The sequence below is a fragment of the Pan troglodytes genome, chromosome 6, assembly GCF_028858775.2.
Source record: "Pan troglodytes isolate AG18354 chromosome 6, NHGRI_mPanTro3-v2.0_pri, whole genome shotgun sequence".
Taxonomy (NCBI): Eukaryota; Metazoa; Chordata; class Mammalia; order Primates; family Hominidae; genus Pan; species Pan troglodytes.
In genome coordinates this window covers 9,918,123-9,943,268 of record NC_072404.2, presented here as the reverse complement: position 1 = coordinate 9,943,268, position 25,146 = coordinate 9,918,123, and the positions used below count along the sequence as shown (strand labels likewise).

General features: G+C 48.3%; 1 protein-coding gene across 4 annotated transcripts in view; it reads right to left on the bottom strand.

Annotated features, from left to right (window-relative positions):
- The window catches only part of SDK1 (sidekick cell adhesion molecule 1), a 961,868-nt gene that overhangs the window by 273,619 nt on the left and 663,103 nt on the right, over positions 1–25,146 (bottom strand). For all 4 annotated transcript variants that reach the window (XM_054687368.2, XM_518946.7, XM_054687367.2 and 1 more), the window contains exons 11-14: positions 23,373–23,540; positions 21,328–21,430; positions 18,347–18,523; positions 6,003–6,139 (exon numbers count right to left, since the gene is read on the bottom strand). In XM_054687368.2, the coding sequence (XP_054543343.2) occupies positions 6,003–6,139; positions 18,347–18,523; positions 21,328–21,430; positions 23,373–23,540 (585 nt within the window). The remainder of the gene's footprint in view (positions 1–6,002; positions 6,140–18,346; positions 18,524–21,327; positions 21,431–23,372; positions 23,541–25,146) is intronic.

Sequence of the window (25,146 nt, the reverse complement as noted above, 5' to 3'; positions counted from 1 at the left end):
GTTTCAGCCATGGGACGCCTTTGTCCAGCCCAAGGAAAACACGCAGAGGCTCAGTTTGAGAACTAGGATGGCCTCTCCCAAATATCAAGGTTGCCGTGGAAACTGGTGGCAACTGTTGCATTAAATGAAAATTTGCATTTCTAACACTGTGCAATGCCGAGTCACTCATGTTAAAGAATAAATTTTTAAGAAGGTAAAATAACGGCTCTAATGCAACGATAGAATCAACATGTATCAAAGATTTTAGTTGTCATTAATTTATGAGGGAACCAGTATGATGTTTCAACTGTATCAAAAGAGAAAGCGAACAGCCCACAACATATTGATAGTGCAAAAATGAATTTATAAATAGATGCAAAACGGGTCAGTATCTGCAGAGCAATAGCCATATTTATATTCTACAGGATAAAATTTGCATTTATTTGCATTTCTTTGGAAAAGAAATTTGCATTACTCAAAGTGCACTACTATAAGATTTCTACAATTTACAGAGATAAGTAGCCCAAAGATGATGGAAAGCGCGGGTCCCTATCGAATCAGATAACCCTGAAGGGTGCTAGATGAGACACCCAGTAATCCTTTTTATGGCACACTGCAAAGTCTTTCACAATTCTTACCTGACAGTCTCCCTCCACAGGATCATAATAATCTCAAAGAAAGATCATTTTTGATCATAATTGATAAGCATTTTAGAGAGTGGGCCAAATGCTTTCATTATTCAACAGAATTCTCAGCCTGGTCACAGGGTCCCCACTGTCAAGCCATCAAGAATCCCTGCACTCTCTCAATGCAGGGATCCCCCAGGCTTCCCTCATCCGCCACCTGGCCTGACCCTCTGCCCTCCTCAATCCACCAGGTGGGTGCCTTGACCCAGGCCTAGGACACTACTGCCCCTCTCTGAGCCCCAGGCTTACTAAACAGGCACATGGGACAGGAGAACCATCAAACTTCTCAGAGAGGCAAACCCTGGCATGCCTGCAGAGGGCCACGTGTATCTCCCATCCAGAGATGCACCTTGAGTCCCGTACATGGGTGCAGGCTCAGTTCAAGCCCCAGGCTCTGCTCCATAGAGCTCGGAAGAGGCCCTTCTCCAGTGGCAGGAATGTCGTCAGGGCAGAGGCTATCAAGTGCCTGCCTCAGCCACTAAACCATGCGGGTTTGGCCCCTGCAGGATCCCTGGCTTCCAGGAGAATGGCATCCCAGTCAGCCTGCCAGGAGGAGCTGGCTGTGGAGTGTCTCCCAAGCAGCCAGAGGGATAGACCTAGTAGATGGCGCTATTTAGTGCTGACCACTTGCACATGCTGAGTGCAGGCCAAGTGCAATTTCCATTTTAGTGCACTTGCTGCTAAGCTGTTCTTTCTGGCTCTAATTAGCCAGCATGTTCAGCTGCTTCTTAAGGGCATTTGTTGCTAATAAAAATAAAAACCAGACCACTGGCCCAGATGATGGTGGTACTCTTCCTATTTGCCACAGCAGGAAGACATGGACCAACCAGCTGGTAGCAGCACAGGCTGCTTCAGCCAAGGTCACGGGCTTCCTTCACACAGTGGAAATCAGAACAGGCAGGAGGCAACCATGGTATCCACTCTAGATTCTGCATGCCACAATACCCACACTCCAGGCTCTGAAGGAAAGACAGCTGGGAACGTCGGCCAGCTTCAGGAGAGCCAGAGGCTAATACGGGTGACTGACGTTCTCTGTCCCCTTCTGAGTGAAATTAAGCAGCTGGACACCTACAGAGCCATCTTGTGTGTGCCAGGCACTCTACTGGTGTCTCAGCACAGAGGACCAACACACGGACCCCACCTGCCCTGAAGGGGTTCCCAGTCTTGCCAGGAGACTGACACAAGCCAGGAATTATGTCGCACATGCTCAAAAGGAAGCACGTAGAACAGCAAGGGAGCCCTCAGGAGGGAAAAGCCATTTCTGCCTGGGCGTAATGGGACTTGCAGAAGTGATATTTGATCCAAGCCACCAAGAAGGAGGAAGAACTTTCCCAGGTAACGCCAATACACGCCGCCAGCAATGCCCCAGCCCCATCTCACGGGCAGCTGTTACCCACCGAGCCTGGGGGCCTGGCACTGAGGGGCCCTTGCTGATGCTGTCCCTCGTCGCCCGTCTGGCCCAGGTCTCATGTCACGTCTTCTTTGAAGACTTTCTCTGACTTGCCTTCTATACAGTCACATCACTATGTACGTACCTCGCCAGGAACATGCGATGTGGAGGCTGCATCGATGCCTGTGACCGTCTCCTTGCTGTTCACAGTGGAGACTGATCATGTCAGCTCTGCACCCAGCACCCAGCACCCAGCAGAGGGCAGAGCAGATGCCCAGCCCGGATTCACCGCTGTAACAGGTAGGTGGCTGGCTGGATAGTTACACACGAAACCTGCTTCTCATGGAGGCAAGCTGACTGGCTGGAGGAGCCAGTCATGCCATCAGCTGAGAAGAGTGCTGGCCAGGCATCTCAAAACCATGCCTTCTTTCATGGAAACGGGGGAAGGTAGAATGCCTCTGTTTTGGAAGATGGTCCATGACTGTAATTTTCAGTCCATCACAAGAGGACTCCACTGGAGAGATGAATTTCACCTCGTTTGCTGAGTACGTACTAAGTGCAGGGAATGAGGAGCACGAAGACAAAGGAGACACAGTCCTGAAGCCCGAGGCGACAGCGCCCGATGGGGGCTGTCCTTAGGGTGGATGCGAACCAGAATTCAGACGGCACGAGCTCTCCTCTGTCCCATTCTCTCCGTCCAGATCACTGTCAAGTCCTGTTTTACCTAGAGGCAGCATGGCCACGCCATCCTCAGGAAACTCTTCTGTACTCTCAGAAGTTATCTGAATCAGTAACACCCTGGCCTTCCCCATTCGGTCAGAGCCGTTGAATGGAAGCTAAGATGGCCATCTGCACACAGGCTGGTTTCTATCCTGCCCCATCTCTGGGAGGAAAGAGGCCCGAGTGGGAGTTGCAGAGGCCCCCCGCAGGGGAAGAAGGGCCTGGACTCCGGCCTCAGAGATGCCCCTGCAAGGGGGAGAAGGGCCTGGACTCTGGCCTCACTCCGAGGTGGTGCCCAGGACTGGAGGGTGTAACCTTAGAAGCCCAAGACCCGGAATAACATACTGCCTCTGGGCCTTCCCTCGGTGAACTGGTTTGCGTGGTGCAGAACTCAAATAATGGTTCTTCAGATTCACAGAGTGGCTTCCTCCACGTCCACACAGACCAACGCCCAAGTGTGGCCTTTCCCTGAAGCCCCGCTGTAGTGCAGGACAGCACACTCTGCTTCCGAAGACTCCTCTGCGGATGCCTGACACTCGTGATGAGCACCGGCTCTGGAGTCAGACAGCACAGGGATCCCATCTTCCCCTCCCATCACCATGTGACCCTGGGCAGGTGACAGTGACTTACAGCCTCTGCACATCCATTCCCGTAGCTATGAAATGGGGATCAAACGGTGTGGCTGTGGTGTGAGCATGCAGTATTATCAGAAGGGAACCCCCAGGGGAGGGCAAGGGTGTAGAAAAGGTAATTAGGAGAAACAAAGTGAGTTATGTCAATAATTGCAGGGGGCGTGTACAGGCTGACATCAGCTGGGAAGAGCCACGGCAGAACTCAGGCTGAATCTGCCCAGAGAAGTGAGCAGCACCAGGGACCCACGGGGAGCTGGGTTTCAGGGGAGGGTACCCGAGAGTGCACCACTCCTAGGTGTCCTGAAAACAGGGACCCGTTTAGAACACCAGTATCATCTGGAGACAACCACAGGCCGAATACAGTGGATCGTGGTAACAGCCACAATACCTGCATCTGGCTCTGCCTGGGGGAGGCTCAGGAAAAGAGACCCTCATCTGGAATAAATGATGGGTGATGTGGGTCACTTGTGTCCCCACCCAAATCTCATCTTGAACTCCCATGAGTTGTGGGAGGGACCCTGTGGGAGGTAACTGGATCATGGGGGCAGGTCTCTCCTGTGCTGTTCCCCTGACAGCAAGTCTCACGAGGTCTGAGGGTTAGTACAAGGGGAGTTTTCCTGCACAAGTTCTCTTCTCTTGTCTGCCGCCATGTGAGACGTGACTTTCACCTTCCACCACGATTGTGAGGCTTTCCTAGCCACGTGGAACTGTGAGTTCTCCATTAAACCTCTTTCCTCTGTAAATTGCCCAGTCTTCGGTGTGTCTTTATTGGCAGTGTGAAAACGTACTAATACAGATAGGATAACAGAGGGAGGCCGCCAGCTTACGTAATAAAAGGTTAAACTGGAGGCCGGGTGCGGTGGCTCACGCCTGTAATCCCAGCACTTTGGGAGGCCAAGGTGGGCAGATCACAAGGCCAGGAGTTTGAGACCAGCCTGGCCAATATGGTGAAACTCTATCTCTACTAAAAATACAAAAATTAGCTGGGCGTGGTGGCGGGTGCCTGTAGTCCCAGCTACTCGGGAGGCTGAGGCAGAAGAATCGCTTGAACCCGGGAGGCAGAGGCTGTTGTGAGCCGAGATCATGCCACTGCACTCCAGCCTGGGCGACAGAGCAAGACTCCATCTCAAAATAAACAAACAAACAAAAAACAAAAGGTGAAATCGGGCTGGCATGCTGGAGAGCTTCTTTGTGGAGGTAATGGATTACCTATCATGAAGCGTGACAATCTAGCTCTATGGGTTTCCAGGGGAAGGAACAGGCCATGAGATGAGATATTTGGCCCATTCAGGGAGTCAACATAAAATCCGTGTTGAGTTTCATGTGTCCCGTGTGGCTGACTGGTGTGGAGAAAGAGCACAGTAGCCCAGGGTGACCCGAGGCTGCACAGCGAGCGAGGCATTTGGCTTCTATATTGCACACAGCAGGAACCCCTGCAGGACGTGGACAGGGGAGTGGCCTGGTCTGGGTATATCTTAGGAAGATCAGTGTTGCTGCTGGCAGGTGAATGGTTTGGAAGAGGAAACAGGGCCAGCTGGAAGGCTGCTGCAGTGGTCCTGGCAAGAGGTACCAGTGGTCCGAGGCAGAGAGGAAAGGGATCAGAATCCTAGTTAACAGACTGATAGGACTGCTGATGCAGGAGGTGTGGAGGTGGGGGCTGGGGTCCAGGGAAAGGAATTATGGACCATTCCTAGGGTTCTGGCAGAGGAATATAGAAACGCAGGGTGCTGGGAGCAGAGATTTGGGTGGCTGCAGGAGTGAGGTAAAAAAAAAAAAACAAAAAACATTAAAAAGATGGATGCAGTGGGAAGAAGTTAAGCTGGAGAGGCCGTGAGACAACCCGATACAGATGTCAAGTTGCTGGGCCCCATAAGTGATCCTGGAAGCCTGGGTGAAGGATACAAATGTTTGAGTCATGAAGGAAAATATGCCGCTTAAAATCACAGGAGCGCATGCGATTTCCCAGGAAGAGATTCCAGGGAGAGCGGAGAGGCGTGAGTGGGTGCACACGGCAGGGGACACGTCACCCAGCCAGCTGGGAAGAGAAGGGAAGGAGGGCTTGGCGGCTGGAGGAGAGCCAAGGCTGTGAGTGGCCCACGAAGGAGCACGTTTCATGTAGAAGAGTTCCAAGGATGGCGGTAAATGGGCAGAGGGGTCCTGGAAGGTGAGTCAGGAAGAGGGTGCTGAACACTTGACACCACGTCTACACCGGAGAAAACCTCCCACAGACATGAGCAGTGGCGGTGACGGTTAACTCTCAAGTCACCCAGGTGGCAGGCATTGTTAACCCATTTCCAGCTCGCCCTGGGAGTGACACTGTGCGGGGCAGCCCTGTGTGCACAGCCCTCCCATGGGGCCCCAAATCCACTCTCCCCCAAGAGCCCCTCTAACTAAGGACTTCTTCCCTTCCCTCTCTCAGGTCCTGCACGGTTTTTTCTCTTTCCTAAAGGGCAGGCTGTGTTTGAAACCCTGTAAAGCATTACAGCATTTTACTAGTTGTTTTGGGTCTGACCCAGAAGTAAAGGTTAAGGACATTAAGAGCACACACAAAAATCTGATTATCGTCCATGGTGACAGTTTCATTTTGCTACTTACTGTTTTCAGACAGCTCCACGATGTAATAAAGAATAGGACTGTTTCCGTCAAAGGGCCGGACCCAAGAGAGCACCACGGCATGGCTGTGGGAAGAATTAGGGCTGGCCAGGAGGTTCTGAGGTGAATGAGGCAGTTCACTTGAATTGAATGGGATGAAAAGGAAAAAGAAGAAAACACACGTCAGAATCCATGGTGAGCCTGAGCTCTTACAGCAGACCGTCCTGCTGTGTCATGTTTGGGAAATGAATAACATAAAATATGCCCAAACACAAATATTAACTCTCTTCCCCCCAGAAAAGGACACACAAAACCCAGCTTCATTATTCACAGTGTTACTTTGTTTTCTGGTCATAATTTCATTGAACCCTTAGGCTAGCTACCAAAACAAGTACTGATGCTGTCACATAAATAGGGGGAGGGGATGCAGATGTTTACACATACATTATTATTTTCTATTTTTTATAAGACCAAGTCTCACTCTGTCGCCCAGCCTGGAGTGCTGTGATGCAATCTCGGCTCACTGCAACCTCCGCCTCCTGGGTTCAAGCAATTCTCTGCCTCAGTCTCCCTAGTAGGTGGGATTACAGGTGCCTGCCACCACGCCCGGCTAATTTTTGTATTTTTAGTAGAGACGGGGTTTCACACCATCTTGGCCAGGTTGGTCTTGAACTCCTGACCTCGTGATTCACCCGCCTCGGCCTCCCAAACTGCTGGGATTACAGGCGTGAGCCACCGTGCCCGGCCTACACATACATTATTTAATTGAGAAAACGTGGTCAACAATTTGTTTTTTACAACTAGAAGCTGGTCATGGAAATGCCACATACGCAGGAAAAGGCCCGATACATGTAACGGGAATGTTTCCAACACTAGCCATTTGGAGTTATGAGCGAAAATGCCTGCATGTATTCTTAGACCACACAGTTGCCGCATTTATTGACAGCATGAGGTTACACTGTCATTATGTCTTCTGCTGGAGTTACGGGGATTTGGAAGAAGCACTTAAAAGGAAGTGTGGTGAAACCACTCACTAAAATCCCGTGGAAATGGTAAAGAACACATCAGCAAGGCTATGAAATGGAAATGCAATTAAAGCGAATAAATTCTTTAAATAAGTTACTAGTTAAAAAAAAAAAAAAAGTTTTTACTGGGACTTAACCGGTGACAAAGCTGCAAAACCCTACCACATGGTTTCTACCAAGGCTGAGTCGACAACCTTAAAACCATGAGCTGCCCGGGCCCTGTACTGAACCTTCACGTCTCCTGAATCCGGAGCAGGACCCTGTTCCGGGGCTGTCCTGGATGGCTGCCCCTGCATAAACGCTGCCAGGCAGTGCCGGGGAGAGGGGATGCTGAGTGTGACCCGGGTCACCGCTAACCAGCTTTTGGTCTCTCAGACGTCAGGTACTGCTGACCCACACAGGTCAGAACACAAAGCCATAATTATACTTGATATTTTTAATTTTAAAAATGTACTCATTACATTTTGAAATTTATCAAGCTGTTTTGAGCTTTCAGTTCCCCAAGAAACAGCTCTAACCCATACGCACCATTTATAAGCATACTAATATTTCTAATGTAGACTGCAACTACATTGTACATTAGTGCGATAAAGAATAAATGCGAGCCCAGGATGTCGTCTTGTTTTCCCTTTAATTGTGAATTAAGTTTTGAATCAGAAAAGGAATAGTTTGTTTCTTTTATTTATTTTTTGTATAGACAGGGCCTCACTATACTGTCCAGGCTGGTCTCAAACTCCTGGCCTTGGGCGATCCTCCCCCACCTCAGCCTCTCGAAGTGCTGGGATTATAAGCATGAGCCACTGCACCTGGGCGGAGCTGTCATTTCTATTTGAGTTCTCCAATAACCGAATCTCCATTAGAGGCGGAAATGCCAGTTATCAATTCTACTCCTCCCAAGCCCCACTTCCTATTCCCCCTGCTGCAATCTGAATCGGTGTGGTCTGAAACCAAACCAAAGTTGTTGAAAAAGTCCCACCTGAAAAGAAAATATGAATAAATCTGACAGATATAGCCAAATAAGATAGCTTATCATAAAGAATGTATCTGATCTGAGATGGAACTTCCAGACTGTTTTAGTTTCCTGAGTGACTGGGACGGTTTTTGTCACCATGGTGCACCTCTCACACCCCAGCTGAGCTTATGCTTCTTGGGGGGACTCATGGTGGGCCCCAAGATCCTTCCAGGATGGGTCTGGCCATGCTGGGAAGGCCAGTCATGGGGATTAGAGGGTTGGGGCTTTGAGCCAGTGCTGACGGCTCAGCCTTCTGACCTCTGGGGAGTGGAGGGGACTGGGGACTAGGTTCAACCATGCAGCCAGTGATTCAACTCTGGGAGGCTTGGGGTCAGTGAGAGTGGTAGGAATGCAGGATTTGCCCTGGGTGGCAGAGAGGCCAGACAGGGTCGAGGGAAAATGCACTGGCCTGCACAGAGAGACCAGCAACGAGCTTATGTTCACAATTTCTGGGATGCCTTTTTGACATTGGTTCTGGGACCCCAAGGGCAGCTCATTGGAAGCCGTTCTCACAGACTGGACACAATGTCAGATGATCATCTGTAATCGTCAGGATGGGAGATAGGCCGTGAAACTAAAGGTGGGTTAGAGGCTCGAGGAGCCAGGCAGCTCTGCAGACACACACAGTAGGAGTCGGAGAGAAGCCAGGGCAGGAGAGGGTGTACAGCCAGCTCAGGACAAACCTTGCAAAACAGACATTCTCGGGCCAGGTGACCATATGCTATAAGATGTGAACAGGCTCCTGGGAGACAATAGAAATGGGTGACCTGTGGCCCCTGACAAGCTGCTGTGTCTCTGCACACTTTCTCTGATGACCTCAAGGGGGTTATGTTTGATCGAATTCTAAATTCTAAAAGTCTGTCTTTCCCACAGAGGTGAAAATGCGGCCTCTTGCACTTGATTTCAAATCATGCTTCTCTTAGCCCGAGGTGAGAGTGCACACAGAAACAACCCATCTTCCAGGTGGGTGGACTGCCTTTCTCTTGAGGCTGCAGTGCTTTGCAGACACTCACTTAAATGGAGGCTACTCACGGGGCAGCTTCTGTCCTCCAGGGGTCAGCTCTCACAGTCCCTGGAATATGCTCACACATGTCCCTCCATCCCTCTGCCCCCTCTCAGCTAGGATGTGATTCTAGACAGAGTGGTTTCAGATTTTCCCCCTGCCAGCAGACCACAAGCAACAGATGAGAAGGATCTACCCGAAGCAGGCACACCCAACAGCAAAAATGGTCGCAACAGCCTGAGATTGAGGGATGTAAAAAGATTTTTTAAAAGATTAAAAACAAATACTTAAAAACTTAGAAAGCAAACTAGTCTTGAGGCGTTTAGTGTAGGCAGCAAGAGCCACCCGCCTGGCAGTGCCCGAGGACCTGAGTGCCCGTGATGTGCAGAGACACACACGTCCTTCTCTGTGACTGTCCCCCGAAGTCACTCCATTGGCTCAAAGTCACACTCAGTGTGATGGCCCAGGGCAAAGTGTGATATTTTGGTAAATCACAGGACTCAAGCATTGGAAGGAAATATCGATTTTTCCCAGTTTCAGTCTCTCCCCTCTGTGAAAATCCCCTTGATAATATCTCTTGTGTTCAATATCCCCTGTTTCATAATGTGAAGGGCCTTGTGATAGAGGCATGTCTCAGAGATACTGCACGTTCAGTTCCCGACCACCACAATGAAGAGAATATTGCAATTTGCAAGTCACAGACTTTTTGGTTTCCCAGTGCATATAAAAGTTCTGTTTATACTCTACTGCAGTCTATTAAGTGTGCAATAGCATTATGTCTAAAAAACATGTACACACCTTAATTTAAAAATACTTCATGCTAAAAAAGGTGATCATCTGAGCCTTCAGTGAGTCACAATCTTTTTGCTGGTGGAGGGTCCTGCTTGGATGTTGATGGCTGTGGACTGATCGGAGTGGTGGGGCTATAGGCTGGGGGGACTGTGGCAATTTCTTCAAACGAGACAGCAGTGAAGCCTGCCGCGTCAACGGACTCTTCCTCTCATGAAAGACTTCTCTGTAGCATGCGATGCTGTTTGATAACATTTTACCCACAGTAGAACTTCTTTCAAAATTGGAGTCAATCCTCCCAAACCCTGCCACAGCTTTACCAGCTAAGTTCATGCAATATTCTAAGGCCTTGTTGCCATTTCAACAATGTTCACGGTATCTTTGCCAAAAGTAGATGCTGTCCCACACCACTTGCTTTGCTCATCTATAAGAAGCAAATCCTCATCTGGACAAGTTTGATCATGAGATTGCAGCAGTTCAGCTACATCTTCAGGATCCACCTCTAATTCTAGTTCTCTTGCTGTTTCCACCACATCAGCAACAACTTCCTCCGTGGATGCCTTGAACCCCTCCAGCCTCATCCATGAGGGCTGGAATCAACTTCTTCCCAACTCCTGTTAATATTGATATTGTGATCTCCTCCCATGAATCACAAACATTCTCTTTTTTTTTTGAGATGTTGTCTCGCTCTGTCGCCCACGCTGGAGTGCAGTGGCACGATCTCAGCTCACTGCAAGCTCCGCCTCCTGGGTTCATGCCCTTCTCCTGACTCAGCCCCCCGAGTAGCTGCGACTACAGGCACCCGCCACCAAGCCCGGCTAATTTTTTGTAATTTTAGTGGAGATGGGGTTGCACCGTGTTAGCCAGGATGGTCTCGATCTCCTGACCTTGTGATCCGCCCACCTCAGCCTCCCAAAGTGCTGGGATTACAGGCGTGAGCCACCGCGCCCAGCCCACAAACATTCTTAATGGCATCTAGAATGGTGAATCCTTTCCAGAAGGTTTTCCATTTACTTTGCCCAGATCCATCAGAGGAATTATCATCCATGGCAACTATAGTCTTATGAAATATATTCCTTAAATAATGAGACTTGATGGTCAAAAGTCCACCTTCATCCACAGTCTGCAGAACGGATGTTGTGCTAGCAGGCATGAAACCCACATTCATCTCCTTGTACATTCCCATCAAAGCTCTAGCATGACAAGGTGCACTGTCCATAAGCAGTAATATTTTCAAAGGAATTTTTCTTTTCTGAGCTGCAGGTCTCAAAAGTAGGCTTGAAATATTCAGTAAAACATGCTGTAAACAGATGAGCTGTCATCCAGGCTTTGCTGTTCCATTTACAGAGCACAGGCAAAGTAGATTTAGCATCGTTCTTAAGAGCCCTAAGATTTTCAGCACAGTAAATGAGTGTTGGCTTCAACTTAAAGTCACCAGCTCCATTAGCCCCTAACAAGAGAGTCAGCCTGCCCTTTGAAGCTTTGAAACCAGACATTGACTTCTCCTCCGTAGCTAGGAAAGTCCTAGATGGTATCTTCTTCCCATAAAAGGCTGTTTCGTCTACACTGCAAATTTCTTGTTAGTGTAGCCACCCTCGTCACTGTTCCTAGCTAGGTCTTCTGAATAACTTACCAAGTTTCTCCATCAGCACCTGCTGCTTTATCTTGTACTTTTATGTTATGGGGATGGCATCTTTCCTTAAATCTCACAAACCAACCCCTGCTAGCTTCCAATTTTTCTTCTGCAGCTTCCTCACCTCTCTGTCTTCACAAAACTGAAGAGAGCTATGGCCTTGTTCTGGGTTAGGCTTTGGCCTAAGGGAATGTTGAGGCTGGTTTGATTTTTCTCTCCAGACCACTCAAACTTACTCCACATCAGCAATAAGACTGTTTCACTTTCTTATCATTTGTGTGTTCCCTGGAGCACTTTAAATGTCCTTGAATAACTTTCCCTTTGCATTCACAGCTTGGCTAACTGGGGCAAGAGGCCTGGCTTTTGTCTTGTCTTGGCTTTCGATATGCCTTCCTTACTAAGCTTCATCATTTCCAGTCTGCTTTCTAGTGAGAGACGTACAACCCTCTCTTTCACGTGGACACTCAGAGGCCTTTGCAGGGTTATTAACTGGCCAAATTTCACACTGTGGGGCTCAAGGAATACAGGGGCCCAAGGAGAGGGTGGGAGACAGGGAATGGCCTGTTGGTGGAGCAGTCAGAACACACAACGCATTTATAGCTTAAGTTTGCCATCTTAACATCGGCGTGGCTCATGGTGTCCCAAAACAATTACAATAGTAACATTCAAGATCAGTGATCAGGGAGTGCCATCACAGATACAATCATAGTGACAAAGTTTGAAACATTGTGAGAATTCCCAAAATGTGACCAGAGACACTAAGTGAGCAGGTGCCGTTGGAAAAATTGCATCAATAGACTTACTTAACACAGGGTTGCTGCAAACCTCCAGGGTGTAAATAACAAAAACAAACGTGCAATACCTGAGCCATGCAATAGAAGATGGCGTGCCTTATTCTGGAAATATAAACTATTTCTTTTTTTCTTTCTTTTTTTTTTTTTTGAGATGGAGTCTCGCTCTGTAGCTCAAGCTGGAGTGCAATGGTGCAAATCGGCTCACTGCAACCTCCGCCTCCTGAGTTCGAGCAATTCTCTGTCTCAGCCTCCTGAGTAGCTGGGATTACAGGTGCCCACCACCACGCCCGGCTAATTTTTGTATTTTTAGTAGAGACAGGTTTTCGTCATCTTGGCTAGGCTGGTCTTGAAATCTTGACCTCGTGATCTACCTGCCTCGGCCTCCCAAAGTGCTGCGATTACAGGCGTGAGCCTCTGCGGCCAGCCACTATTTCTTTAAATGATAAGTTTTGGTTATTTGGAAAATGAAGCTTTGTGAGATCCTTGACTAACCCATCAATAACAGATAAATGAGGCTTTAATATATTCTGAATCCATTTCATAAAATCTTATCTAATGGGGATAGATTGCGGTCGAAGCATTACTCTGCCAGCTTTGAAAGGAGATAAATGATCAGTAGAGTGACTCACAGACAGTGATAAGCACAGAGGCTGATAAATGGAAGAGGTCCCAGAGAACAATGGAAGCGAAGCCCAGTGCTGAGTCACTTTGTAATTTAAAGAGAATAGGGGGAAAACCACCGTCAGGCACAGGACACCTCAGGAATATCAGAAATTAACAACAACAGTAACGGAAACCCAAGAGTACGGGAGAGAGATGAAGCAAGGTATGTGTGAGAAAAACAGTTTTGAAAAAGACTCGAAAGAAAGCAATTGGTGAAATTGTGGCTGTAGGGGGAATTGCTCTGGCAGAAGAGGATCAGATAAGTACTTTTTTTCTACATAAAAAGCATTGGCCCTTTAATGCACAAATGATGACTTGGTCAAACCCATCTTCTTTGACTTCACTCTGAGGATGAAGATGACGGGGCTTGATAACTCTGGGGGAAACAGTATTAAATTCTTCACTCCTTATGAGGGCTCTGTCAGAACTGGTTTTATAGAAAGAAACCTCTCCCAGTGCCTCAGGGTCTCCAAGTCAGCTCCGTAAATTGGGTTTTCTCTGTACTCCAGGCCCATGAGAATTAGACTCTGATTTCAGGAGGAGAGATGAAATGCTAATTGGGTCTTTAAATGATTTAACAATTAATCAATCCATAAGGCCTTAGGAGCCTGGTCCCTCTGGTGTGCTCAATACAGGAAGATGCTTTGGGGAATATGAAGTCATCCTGGAAACTGGCTCCTGTCCCCATGGCACTAGAAAACTAGACCAAAGACGCTACTAAAACAAGGGGTGACCAGCATTTAATGATGACTTGTCTTGTTAATTTACAGGCTGCCTCATAGAACCATCTGGAGTTTAGAAGCCTCTTCTCTCAGTGGGGGGATGAAGGCAGAGCCCTCCTAAATTGGTCCTCCTCAGTAGGGCAAAAGACACCGTCTCATTTCAGCTCAGTAGGTGGAGTGAGGCTTACCCAGACATTTATTAGGTTCCTACTGTATACCTGGCACTGGTCCAGGCATTGAGGGCTCAACAGCAAACAGACACATCTCGAGTCTAGTGTCAGAAGGTCATAGAATGTGGTCAGAATAATGCAGGGTAAAGGGCTAGAAAGTTCCCAGCCCCAGGAGGCAGGGTGCTGTTAGGAAAGGGGGGAACAGCATTCTAGTATAAGATGGTAAGAAAGCACGAAGAGCTAGGACTTAGAGCATCCCTCCCCAACTGGCTTCCACACCAGGATCTTACAAACCCGGGTGGGTGCCGCCCTCACAGCCATCCTTTGAGATGAATGATACCATGCCCAGTCTACAAGGTGAGAGGCAGAAGCTGAGAAGTGAGGGGATTTGTCCAAAGTCACACAAGTAGTGAAAGGTGAGCAGGGCCTCCTGTGCAGCCCTTTGCTCCTATTGGCCCCACTGCTGTCCAGCAGCCCCATCAGGACTGCTGTGGGTGTGACGTGGGTGCGGGGGCCGCCCCTCCACTCAGCCTTAATGAGGTGAAGCTTAGTGCTAAGTGTAAAACTCGGGGCAAACAGACATGAGAAGAGGCCAACGGCTGGTCTATTTTTGAAAAGCTCACTTCAGATGCTCCTAATTTCTATATTTAACGAAGTAGCTTTTAACTGAAGTGGAGAGGCAAGGAGAAAACAGGCTTTCAGGCTCCTCTGAAGGACATTGTTTAGTCCTAAGTACCTCTCAGTCCCTTCCCTTTGGCAGTATGAGATTTTTCTCTTGCTTTTTTTTGGTTATCTGAGTAAATGATGGAAACGTTACAGAGCTCAGTTAGAAAGTTACCCAAGAAGGACAGAATGCCCTGCAATCATGGGTTATTATTATTATCATTCTATTGCCATTATTGTTGTAGAGTCAAGCCCTGTTGGATCTAAAGACACCCCATGAAGGAACACCTTTCCCAATTCATCCAGGTTTGGGATAGAGGAGCCTTTGTGACACTAACAATTCACGAGGAACAACTGTCTTCCAAATCAGTTCTGTAACAAGTTTGTACTTAAATTAGTTTGAATCACAAATTTGCAGATATTTCTATATTTAGAGATGAGATGTTTTACCGTTACAGAAACCCGATTATTTTATACATACAGCAACATTTGCTGAAAAATGTATTTTACTTAGAGGAAATCAAATAAGCAAATAGTAGGGAAGATATGTAAATCAGTAGAACATAAAATTGTGCAGAATAAAAAGAATGGGCTATATTGGAAGCATGCAATTTGGCTTCTGCTGACAGAGTCTTTATGAACTGCTAACACTTATTTATTTGATACCAACGATGGATGACCTAAGGTTCTCAAAGGTAGCTTTAAAAATGTGCATAGTACAACAGCTCCTAGGAACTCACTGGCCATATCCTCCTATATTATCCAAATGAAAAAAAAAAAAAATCCTCCGTCTGAGACCCGAAAGGAAGGAGGAAAGAGACAGGAGCAGGGCTGGATGAGGGCTTTGGGTACTCACTGTTTGGGTTTTGGTAGAACGACCTGAGCTTACTTGTTTACCCACGGTGGGGAAACCAGGGCATGTAAGCATCAAGGTACGAGTAGGGAACAGAAGGAGGCACGCCAATGGGCCGCCAAGGCAGACACACATTCATTCATTCCTTCATGCATGCATGCAGGCAGCAACCAACCAACATATATTTATTGAACACCTGTTATGTAACCAACACTACATCAGGCACTCAAAATTCAAAACAGTGCCACCAAGGTGCTTGTGTTCCAGGAGGAGTGGGAGCCATGAAGATATGGTCGTCCTCTGCAGCGTGATCAGTGCTACCAGGAGGATCAGCTGCGCGCAGGGAAGAACTGCAAGCAGCATCCTGGTAACTGAATGGCAGGAAGTGCTACTGTCGTTGAATGCTAAGGGGTGTATGATCAGCAGACCTCCGGGGAAGCCCATGGATGACAGCACCCAACCCCAGAGACAGTGGATGGCTGGGGCTCATGAACGGCACAAAGAGCCCAGGGTTGTAGGCTCCAATGCCTGAAGGCAGGGGCTGGGGGAGACCTGGCTGCCCCATGCGTACACAAAAGCTGGAGGACCCTCTGTGTGGCAGTCTCGCAGGTGCAGCCCCGGTATCCCCAGTGATTCTCTGGAGGACCCTCTGTGTGGCAGCCTCACAGCCTCAGCCCCGGGACCCCCAGTGATTCTCTGGAGGACCCTCTGTGTGGCAGCCTCAGCCCTGGGACCCTCAGTGATTCTCTGGAGGACCCTCTGTGTGGCAGCCTCGCAGCCTCAGCCCCGGGACCCCCAGTGATTCTCTGGAGGACCCTCTGTGTGGCAGCCTCGCAGCCTCAGCCTCGGGACCCCCAGTGATTCTCTGGAGGACCCTCTGTGTGGCAGCCTCGCAGCCTCAGCCCCGGGACCCCCAGTGATTCTCTGGAGGACCCTCTATGTGGCAGCCTCGCAGCCTCAGCCCCGGGACCCTCAGTGATTCTCTGGAGGACCCTCTGTGTGGCAGCCTCAGCCCTGGGACCCTCAGTGATTCTCTGGAGGACTCTCTGTGCGGCAGCCTCAGCCCCGGGACCCTCAGTGATTCTCTGGAGGGCCCTCTGTGTGGCAGCCTCGCAGCCTCAGCCCCGGGACCCCCAGTGATTCTCTGGAGGACCCTCTGTGTGGCAGCCTCAGCCCCGGGACCCTCAGTGATTCTCTGGAGGACCCTCTGTGTGGCAGCCTCAGCCCTGGGACCCTCAGTGATTCTCTGGAGGACTCTCTGTGCGGCAGCCTCAGCCCCGGGACCCTCAGTGATTCTCTGGAGGACCCTCTGTGTGGCAGCCTCAGCCCTGGGACCCTCAGTGATTCTCTGGAGGACCCTCTGTGTGGCAGCCTCGCAGCCTCAGCCCCGGGACCCTCAGTGATTCTCTGGAGGGCCCTCTGTGTGGCAGCCTCGCAGCCTCAGCCCCGGGACCCCCAGTGATTCTCTGGAGGACCCTCTGTGTGGCAGCCTCGCAGCCTCAGCCCCGGGACCCCCAGTGATTCTCTGGAGGACCCTCTGTGTGGCAGCCTCGCAGCCTCAGCCCCGGGACCCCCAGTGATTCTCTGGAGGACCCTCTGTGTGGCAGCCTCGCAGCCTCAGCCCCGGGACCCCCAGTGATTCTCTGGAGGACCCTCTGTGTAGCAGCCTCACAGGTGCAGCCCCAGGACCCCCACCCCGCTGTCGCCGGCTGATTCTATAGAGCCATGGGGACTCCTGCCGCTTCCTAACTAACCAGAATGACCTCTGCTGTCTAAAGAGAACAAGGGGTCATCCTGGAAGGAGACAGAACAGGAGTTGGGATGGGATTTTTTTCAGGTACTGATGACACCACAGGGCCTTCCGGACTGGCTGCTACACATCGTGAACCTTTTACATCCACAAATAGGGGCTAGAGGAAAGCTGTTTGTGAGTTCACTCATTTCCACATGCGTGTGGCAGACACAGAAGCCACATGCTCAGCACTTAGCAAGCATTCTTTTCATTTTTAATCCCCTCAGCTGGAGTCTTGGGATTCAGGGATCAATGAGTCACGGCTCCTATACTCGGAGTGTTCAAATTTTATTTTTGGGGAATGATTTTGAATACAGAATCCTTCCTGGATCAAAGGGGGCAGGGTCCAGTGAGGAAAAATCTCTCAAGATTGCCTTTGTCGAAAGGCCCAGCATGTCAAACGGCGGCCAGGGACGGATGCGCTGGGTGTGTCCCTGGAGCTGGCCACTGCCTTGATGAGTGCTCGGTTGGGATTCTTTATTTTCAGGTTTTATTTTTGTACTCATGCACTCACGGAATATTGAGAGGGCACAACTTTTAAAAAGCAAATAAATACATGTCAGAAAAATAAAATGTGTCAGCAGGTATTTCGGTTTCCTGCTCCATGAATAGAGAGGGGAGTGGAGGGAGAGAGAGAGCAGAGACGGGTGAGATTGACAGTTTCCCGCCTGGGCTCTTTGGACCCCTCAAGGAAGGTCCAGATTGGAAGTAACGGGCAGTTGCTTTCTGTTTTCAAGATTTCACAAGACTTAACGGAAAGTCTCTATTTACCCACGGAGAGGCAGGTGGGACTCACTGAAACCCCAAGTCTAGGTGGGTTCCACGGGAACGACCTCGCCTCAGCAGTCCCACTCCAGCATCTCTCATGGACTGGAGGCTCTCAAGGGTATTATGTGGAAAAATGAACTTGCTACTTAAGCACAGAGTGGTAAACAGGGCCTATCAGGATAAGGTGTCCACGGGAAAAATATGACAAAAAGGATCAACTGAAATAAAAACCAATGATCACACCATCTACACCAAAAACAAAACTTCTCAATTCCGAAGTTTAAAGAAACCACAAAAAAACCTTGTCCATATATGTAGTTATGTAGCATGATGCGCTGGCCTCTGACTGCTGACTTAGGACACAAGCCGGGCGTGACACTTGTGAACTGGCAGTCACTAACAGGGGCACAGTAACGGAGAAAACCGCAGACTGGCTAACACCAAACGTCTCAGTACTCACATCACTTCCAGCCGGGCCATCCTGGAGTCGTTCCCTCCTTCAGAAACAATCTCGCAGCTGTAGTCACCGATGTCGCCCGACCACGTCTGGCTGATGAGAAGGGACCCGTCCTTCTCCACCACGATCCTAGACGTGCTCGATGGAGTCAGGGCCACGTTGTCCTTCTTCCAAACGTAGCTGTGGGCCAAGCAAAGGGTCTTGAGTTACAAACCCCACAGGGACAGAATCACTGGTCCTTCCCTGTCTCTTAAAAAGCAAGCAACTAACAATCTTGCGAATGGACTATAAAAACCACTGAACTGTGCTCTTTAAAAGAGTGATTTTTCTTTTCTTTTCTTTTTCTTTCTTTCTTTCTTTCTTTTTTTTTTTTTGAGACAGAGTCTTGCTGTGTGGCCCAGGCTGGAGTGCAGTGGCATGATCATGGCTCACTGCAGCCTCCGCCTCCTGGGTTCAAGCAATTCTTGTGCCTCAGCCTCCTGAGTAGCTGGGACCACAGGTGTATGCCACCATGCTTGGCTAATTTTTTTGTATTTTTAATAGAGATGAGGTTTTGCCATGTGGCCCAGGCTAGTCTCAAACTCCTGGCCTCAAGTGATCTGCCCGCCTCGGCCTCCCAAACTGCTGGGATTACAGGCCTGAGTCACCGCACTTGGCCTAAAAGAGTGAATTTTATGGCATATGAATTAAACCAAAAAATAATAAAAAAAAGAAAAGCAACCAGATATCTTGGTCATAATACAAAAACAGATGCTGAGGTTACAAACAGGGCAATGAAAATGACTGGCCCTGCCTGTCTGACCTTGTGTTTTAGAGATGAGAAGTCTGTAGAACCAAGGGCATATCTGTCACCTATGAAAACTGCACCCAACATTCCTGCCCCGGTAAATGCTCCTGGAGGACAAGAGTGTTGTCTGGACAGGAGGCAACGGCTGTTTAAAAAAATCTGCAGAGTGGAATTGCCCAACTCATGAAAAAAAAAAAAATCACCCTTCAAAAACACACTTTCTTAAAATGTGGCCATTCTGGCAGATGGTCCTTAAAATTGCATTTCTTTCTCATTTAATCTATCTGTAGCAATTTGAGCACATTTTTCTTTTCAAATACAGAATCAATTGAGAGCCTGCCCAGTCTTTAGATGACCATGGGCAGGGGCAGCACTCATTGCTATATGGAATGAAAGTGCTGTTTTTCTTTTCCACAATAATTTGATCGGGTTTTGCAAATGTGCCCAGTTCTTTAAAACCTTCATAGTCATAAGCACAGACATTTACAAACTACCTTATCAGCAACTACCCTGAGATAGAACAGGGCTGATTCCACAAGAGGGAGATGGATAGACTGCTCACGCCGGGGCATCGCATCCGGCTGGCTGGTCACTTACAGCCTGGCGCTCCTCAGGGCAGAGCAACCCTGGGACGAGGGGCACCCCGAGAGTGAGTAACCCAGTTCCATCTCAGGAAGGGGCCTCCAATTTAATCACATATAACAAGCTACAAGGAAACCACAGGGATCCGAGGGGGTTCTTTTTGAGCTGTCAGAGTAGCAGAAAAGCAGACTTCCTTGAAGTCATACTCCAAATCATTTAGGAAGGAGCTCTTTCCCAGGCCTGACGACCGTCTCCAGAATGGCCACCAGGGATGTTCTAGGTCGTCTTTCACTTGCTGGTTTTTGTTTTGTTTGTTTTGTTTTGCATTCGGCACCCTCGTACTAACCAAATTTGGATTCTGAGCCCTGGGAAACCCCAGGGAGATGGGTGGAGACATGGAAATTTACAAATGGCCAAACACCCGCCCAAGAAGCGTGAGAGAACAGCCAAGTCTCCGCGTCCCGCTGCTGACTGTGCACCCACAGCCGTCCCCTCTGCTCGGGGTGAGAGGCCCCAGAAAGCAGCAGGGCATCTTGAGTAGTCTGCCCATTCGACTCTTGCACTGTGCCCCTTCTGGGCTAAGGCCAGAGTGGAAATACTCTGATGACTGGATATTTCCTTTTTTATTTTCAAGGCTGATTCCAAAAATTTAAAATTATCCTGAAGGTGGCTGCTCTTCAGGGAACAGCTCCCCACTGACGCCCACCTGTCTGCCACCACAACTTCACCTGGAGTCTCATATTTTGCAGTTACTTTCCTGGCCTGAATTTAAACAAAGACAGGATGTTGGCATTCCTTTAGAGAACCCTTGGCCGGGCACGGCAGCTCACGCCTGGAATCCCAGCACTTTGGGAGGCCGAGACAGGCGGATCATGGGGTCAGGAGTTCGAGACCATCCTGGCAAACATGGTGAAACGCCGTCTCTACTAAAAATACAAAAAAATAGCCGGGCGTGGTGGTGGGCGCCTGTAGTCCCAGCTACTCGGGAGGCTGAGGCAGGAGAATGGTGTGAACCCGGGAGGTGGAGCTTGCAGTGAGCCGAGATAATGCCACTGTACTCCAGCTTGGGCGACAGAGCAAGGCTCTGTCTCAAAAAAAAAAAAGAGAACCCTCATATCTGGCCTCCCTCTTGGCACACACCTTCCCATGAGTGCACTGGGGGCTGTGGCTGACTTGTCCCATGTACAGGCCTCCCTCCCCCTCCATTTCACAATGAAACTATCCCGAGAGTAAAGAACTCTCCCGGGAGTGGCACAGCCCCTGTGTAAACAATGCTGAATCCTAGTCGATCCCCCTGGATTTTTCTCTCATTGAGTATCAGCCTCTGACAAGTATGTTTTACAGATAGTGTATTAACCTTGGCAGGAAATATCATGAAAAGCAGCATTAACGTCATGAAGTGGAACAGAGCTCACTGTCAATAATACATAAGGCTGGAGTGGAAAATGGGATTTGTGTGATTAATGACGGCGCCCACAACCAGAAGATGCCGTAATCAGGGACCTGCCGATGAAATCAAAAGTTCCCCCAAAATTCTTCCTCCTCATCTCAACCTCACTTCAGAAACTCACAGAATATCAACAAGCCCCAAAGCATTGTAACTGATTGTGCTGACCGGAGTGAAACTCGGGGGTCATGTGTGGCTCCACAGTGCAGCGTGGCCGTGGTCCCCTTAATCACCACGTGGTCCTCAGGAGGGTGGACGATGGACGTCCGATCTGAAAAAAACACAAGTCACGAGTCAGACGAGATGACAAGTTTGAGAGTTTCTGCCCTCAGGGGGGATAATGCCCTGGTCATGTGACATCACAACCTCCGAGTTTTCTCTCATCTTGGCAGAATGAGTGTAAATGGATCGCTCTCAGAAATGCTAGGGGAGTTAAAAACAAGCAAATAAGTCAACCACTGCAGCAGTCTGTCAACCCACCCACCCCTCCTAAATCAGCTTTAACCTCAAACACCATGGAAGTAATTGAATGCAGACCACCCCATGCAGGTGTGGATGAGGTTCTAGGCTCTAAAATAAAACCTAGATTCTCTCCCTAGATGACCATCTTTCTAGTCACTTCTAGCGTCTACATGGTACTTTGTGAGTCTGCCAAGTGTTTTTGTTTGAGTTGTGTTTATTCCTTAAGACACTCTTGTGAGGGCTAAATATTACTATTCTCAGTTTTCAGGAAGGAAGATGGATGCTCAGAGATGCAGTGACTTGCCCACCTCCCCCAAGCCAGTACGGGGTGGGGACCTGCAGCTTGCCTGTGCGATGGGTCACTGTAGCACCCATACCTCTAAGGGGGACCTGCTCTGCTTCCAGGAACAGAGCCCAGAACTTCGGAGTCACAAGGCTAAGTTCGAGGCCAAGCCTGACCTCTGCTAATGGTGAGTCCAGAAAAACATCTCTGCATCTTAGTTTTCCTGGCTATGGCAGGGAATGCTTACGTCACTAATAGTTGTACAGGTTAAAGTGGGCAGAGTGTGTGAAAATGTTCTGTAAAGCCACCAAAGCGTTATCCCAGTCAGGCTAGTGTCGCTATAATGTTGAATCTCAGCAGATCCACAAAATTTTCTGGCGAATGATCTACAGAGATTCAGATACCACTTTTTCATAAGCTTTTTAATATCCTACTGCTCAAGGTCATCGCCAAGTTCTGATTGCAAAAGTTCAAAAAACTGCAACCTCAGGCATAAATGGGTTAAATGTATGGTTACTATTTAGGGATACAGAATGAACGAAGTGGCTGACAGAGTCATCCACCAAATGGAACAAAAGCTCCTTTTTAGTACTTGACAGAATAGTGGGAACTTGGATTAATTTCCTTTAAACGCATGATCATTTTACAAATTAGAAAGAGCCGTTTATCAAAGTGGACACCAACCATATAATAGAAAATGCTAGACAAATATGAAATGAAGCACAATGATTTACTTTTTCTGGAAGAATAACGTTTCAACAAATTACTCCCTCAAGCAAGTTAAAACTTTCTCTCCTCATGTAGATAGATTTGTAAAAATCTGAGTGAGCATTCTTTTGCTTTTTGAATATGAGTTTTTAGTAGTACAGATTGAGATGAGACAGAGAGGAGAAAGTATATTGGCAATTGAAGTTAAAAAGTGGCAATGGGGGACCATTTGGTCCAATCCTTAAGCTCCAGAAAACTACTCTGCATTTCCAAAATGTGTCTTGATTTTAAAAAGTGCAAAAGCTGAAGATTTCCTTTCAGTTCACTCCTAATATACAAGAAACATTGATAGTTAGTGTATTAGAAGTGTCTTAGTTGTTCCTAACAATTGTTTAGCAAAATATTACTTCTTTAGGATTTTAATTCTTAATTTTCTTATAAAATGCTTATAAAATTAACCAACCTATCAATTTTGTGATTTGAGCTAGTTTTGTGTAATATCTCCACTGACTTTACAAAGTCAATCTTTTGTCTCTCCTGCAATGCCCCTATTAAATCTCTGAATACATTTTCTAGTTATTCTTTTAGACATTGAAAATTTAATTTCTCAACAGATTTCTATAAATTAGTTGTAAAAATAATCATTCTCTTTTGATTAAATTAGCAAGCCCAAGGGCATGCTGACATCCCCAAAGCACATGATGACATGATGATTAAACCGTGGCTAATAGAAGGCCGACGTGCGAGGGCTGCTCCTTACTCCACACAGTGAGCGTGGCCGATGCATTCAGGGAGCCCTCCGTGTTGGCCGCATAGCAGGTGTAGTTGCCGGCATCCTGGATGAAGACAGGCGCGATCTGTAGACCCCCCGATTCAAGAAGCATGAACCTAGGAATCCGGACAGAGCCACTGGCCAGAATGTGGTTTTCTAAAGAACAGTGGAGAAAAGAGGCATGTTACAGTCGTAACACTTGAAGGAAATGAAGATAGTGGTTAGAGCCATAAGCAAGTAATATGGTTCGGCTCCGTGTCCCCACCCAAGTCTCGTCTCAAATTGCAATCCCCACGTCGGGGGAGGAATCTGGTGGGAGGTGACTGGATCCTGAGGGTGGTTCCCCCGTGATGTTCTCCTGATAGTGAGGGAGTTCTCACGAGATCTGATGGTTTAAAACTGTTTGGCACTTCCCCCTTTGCTCCTTCTCTCTCCTGCAGCCTCGTGAGATGCGCCTGCTTCCTCTTCACCTTCCACCATGATTTCCTGAGGCCTCCCCAGCTATGCAGAACTGTGAGTCAATTCAACCTCTTTTCTTTGTAAATTGCCCAGTCTCAGGTATGTGTTTATATCAGTGTGAGAGTGGACTAATACAACAAAGAAATAACTTAAGGAAATAATCAGAATAAAGTGAAAATTGTAGGAAAAGAAATAACTGAAGCAGTATCTGCTAGCACTGTTTAGAATAACAAAAACCAAGAACATCCTACTTGCTCAATATTTAGAGATTTGGTAAAACAAATTATGATCCATGAACATGATTGCTATGTTTGGGTGATCGGTTTTTAGTTTTCTTTATATCTGCATTATTTGAAACATTTTTATATAAAGCTATTATGTTCAAAATTAGGCAGGAAAACAAGAGAGAATAAAAGCCCAGCCCTGTTATTGATCTGTAGTGTCCCAGATCTTTAGGAGCTGTGTCTGAGTGCAGGGATTGTACCTCTGAGAGTCGAGAAGCTGCCAGGCGGTTTTCCAGCAGGAAGAGAAAGATAAGGCTTTTGGCATGTCAGCCCGATACAGCCCGGCAAGTATGAGGAGTTCATCCATGTGAATCAACAAGGCTCAGCACAGACTTGTTCAGGATGGACTCTGTGTGCTGTTCCTTCAGTGGCCCTCATGGAACGGGCTATGGGAACTGCAAAGGCAGCCTTCCCAGGAACTGAACCCATAGTGGGCTGAAGTGTCCCGGGTTGACTGCGGAAGGCACGGAACGATGTGGCCCTGGAAGCATCTTTCTTCAACAAAACAAAGGCCGTGATCCTTAATTCTGAATGTCATAAGGAAGAGCTCCACTTAACAGTGGGAAAAGTGAGTGCTAGCAGAGTGACTTCACATCCAATCCTTGACACGGTAAGGCCCGAGGAGGCCTGAGGCACTCTCTGAAGGGCGTGGATAGAGAAGAGTGACATTTGCACAATCCTTCTCTTTTTCTAATGTGTGTTTCCCTTTCTAGAAGGCAGGGATCTTGTCTGTCCTATTTATCCTTGTGCCCATGGTATCTTGCACCTGGTAGGCATTCTGTAAATCAGGGGTCCCCAAGCCCTGGGCTGCAGACCTGTTTGGAACTGGGCTGCGCAGCAGGAGGTGAGCGGTGGCCACCGTGCATGACTGCCTGAGCTCCCCCTCCTGTCAGCTCGGCAGCAGCATTAGATTCTCATAGGAACGCACACCCTCCAGTGAACTATGCATGCCAAGGATCTAGGCTGCACACTCCCTAGAAGAATCTAATGATCTGAGATGGAACAGTTTCATCCTTAGA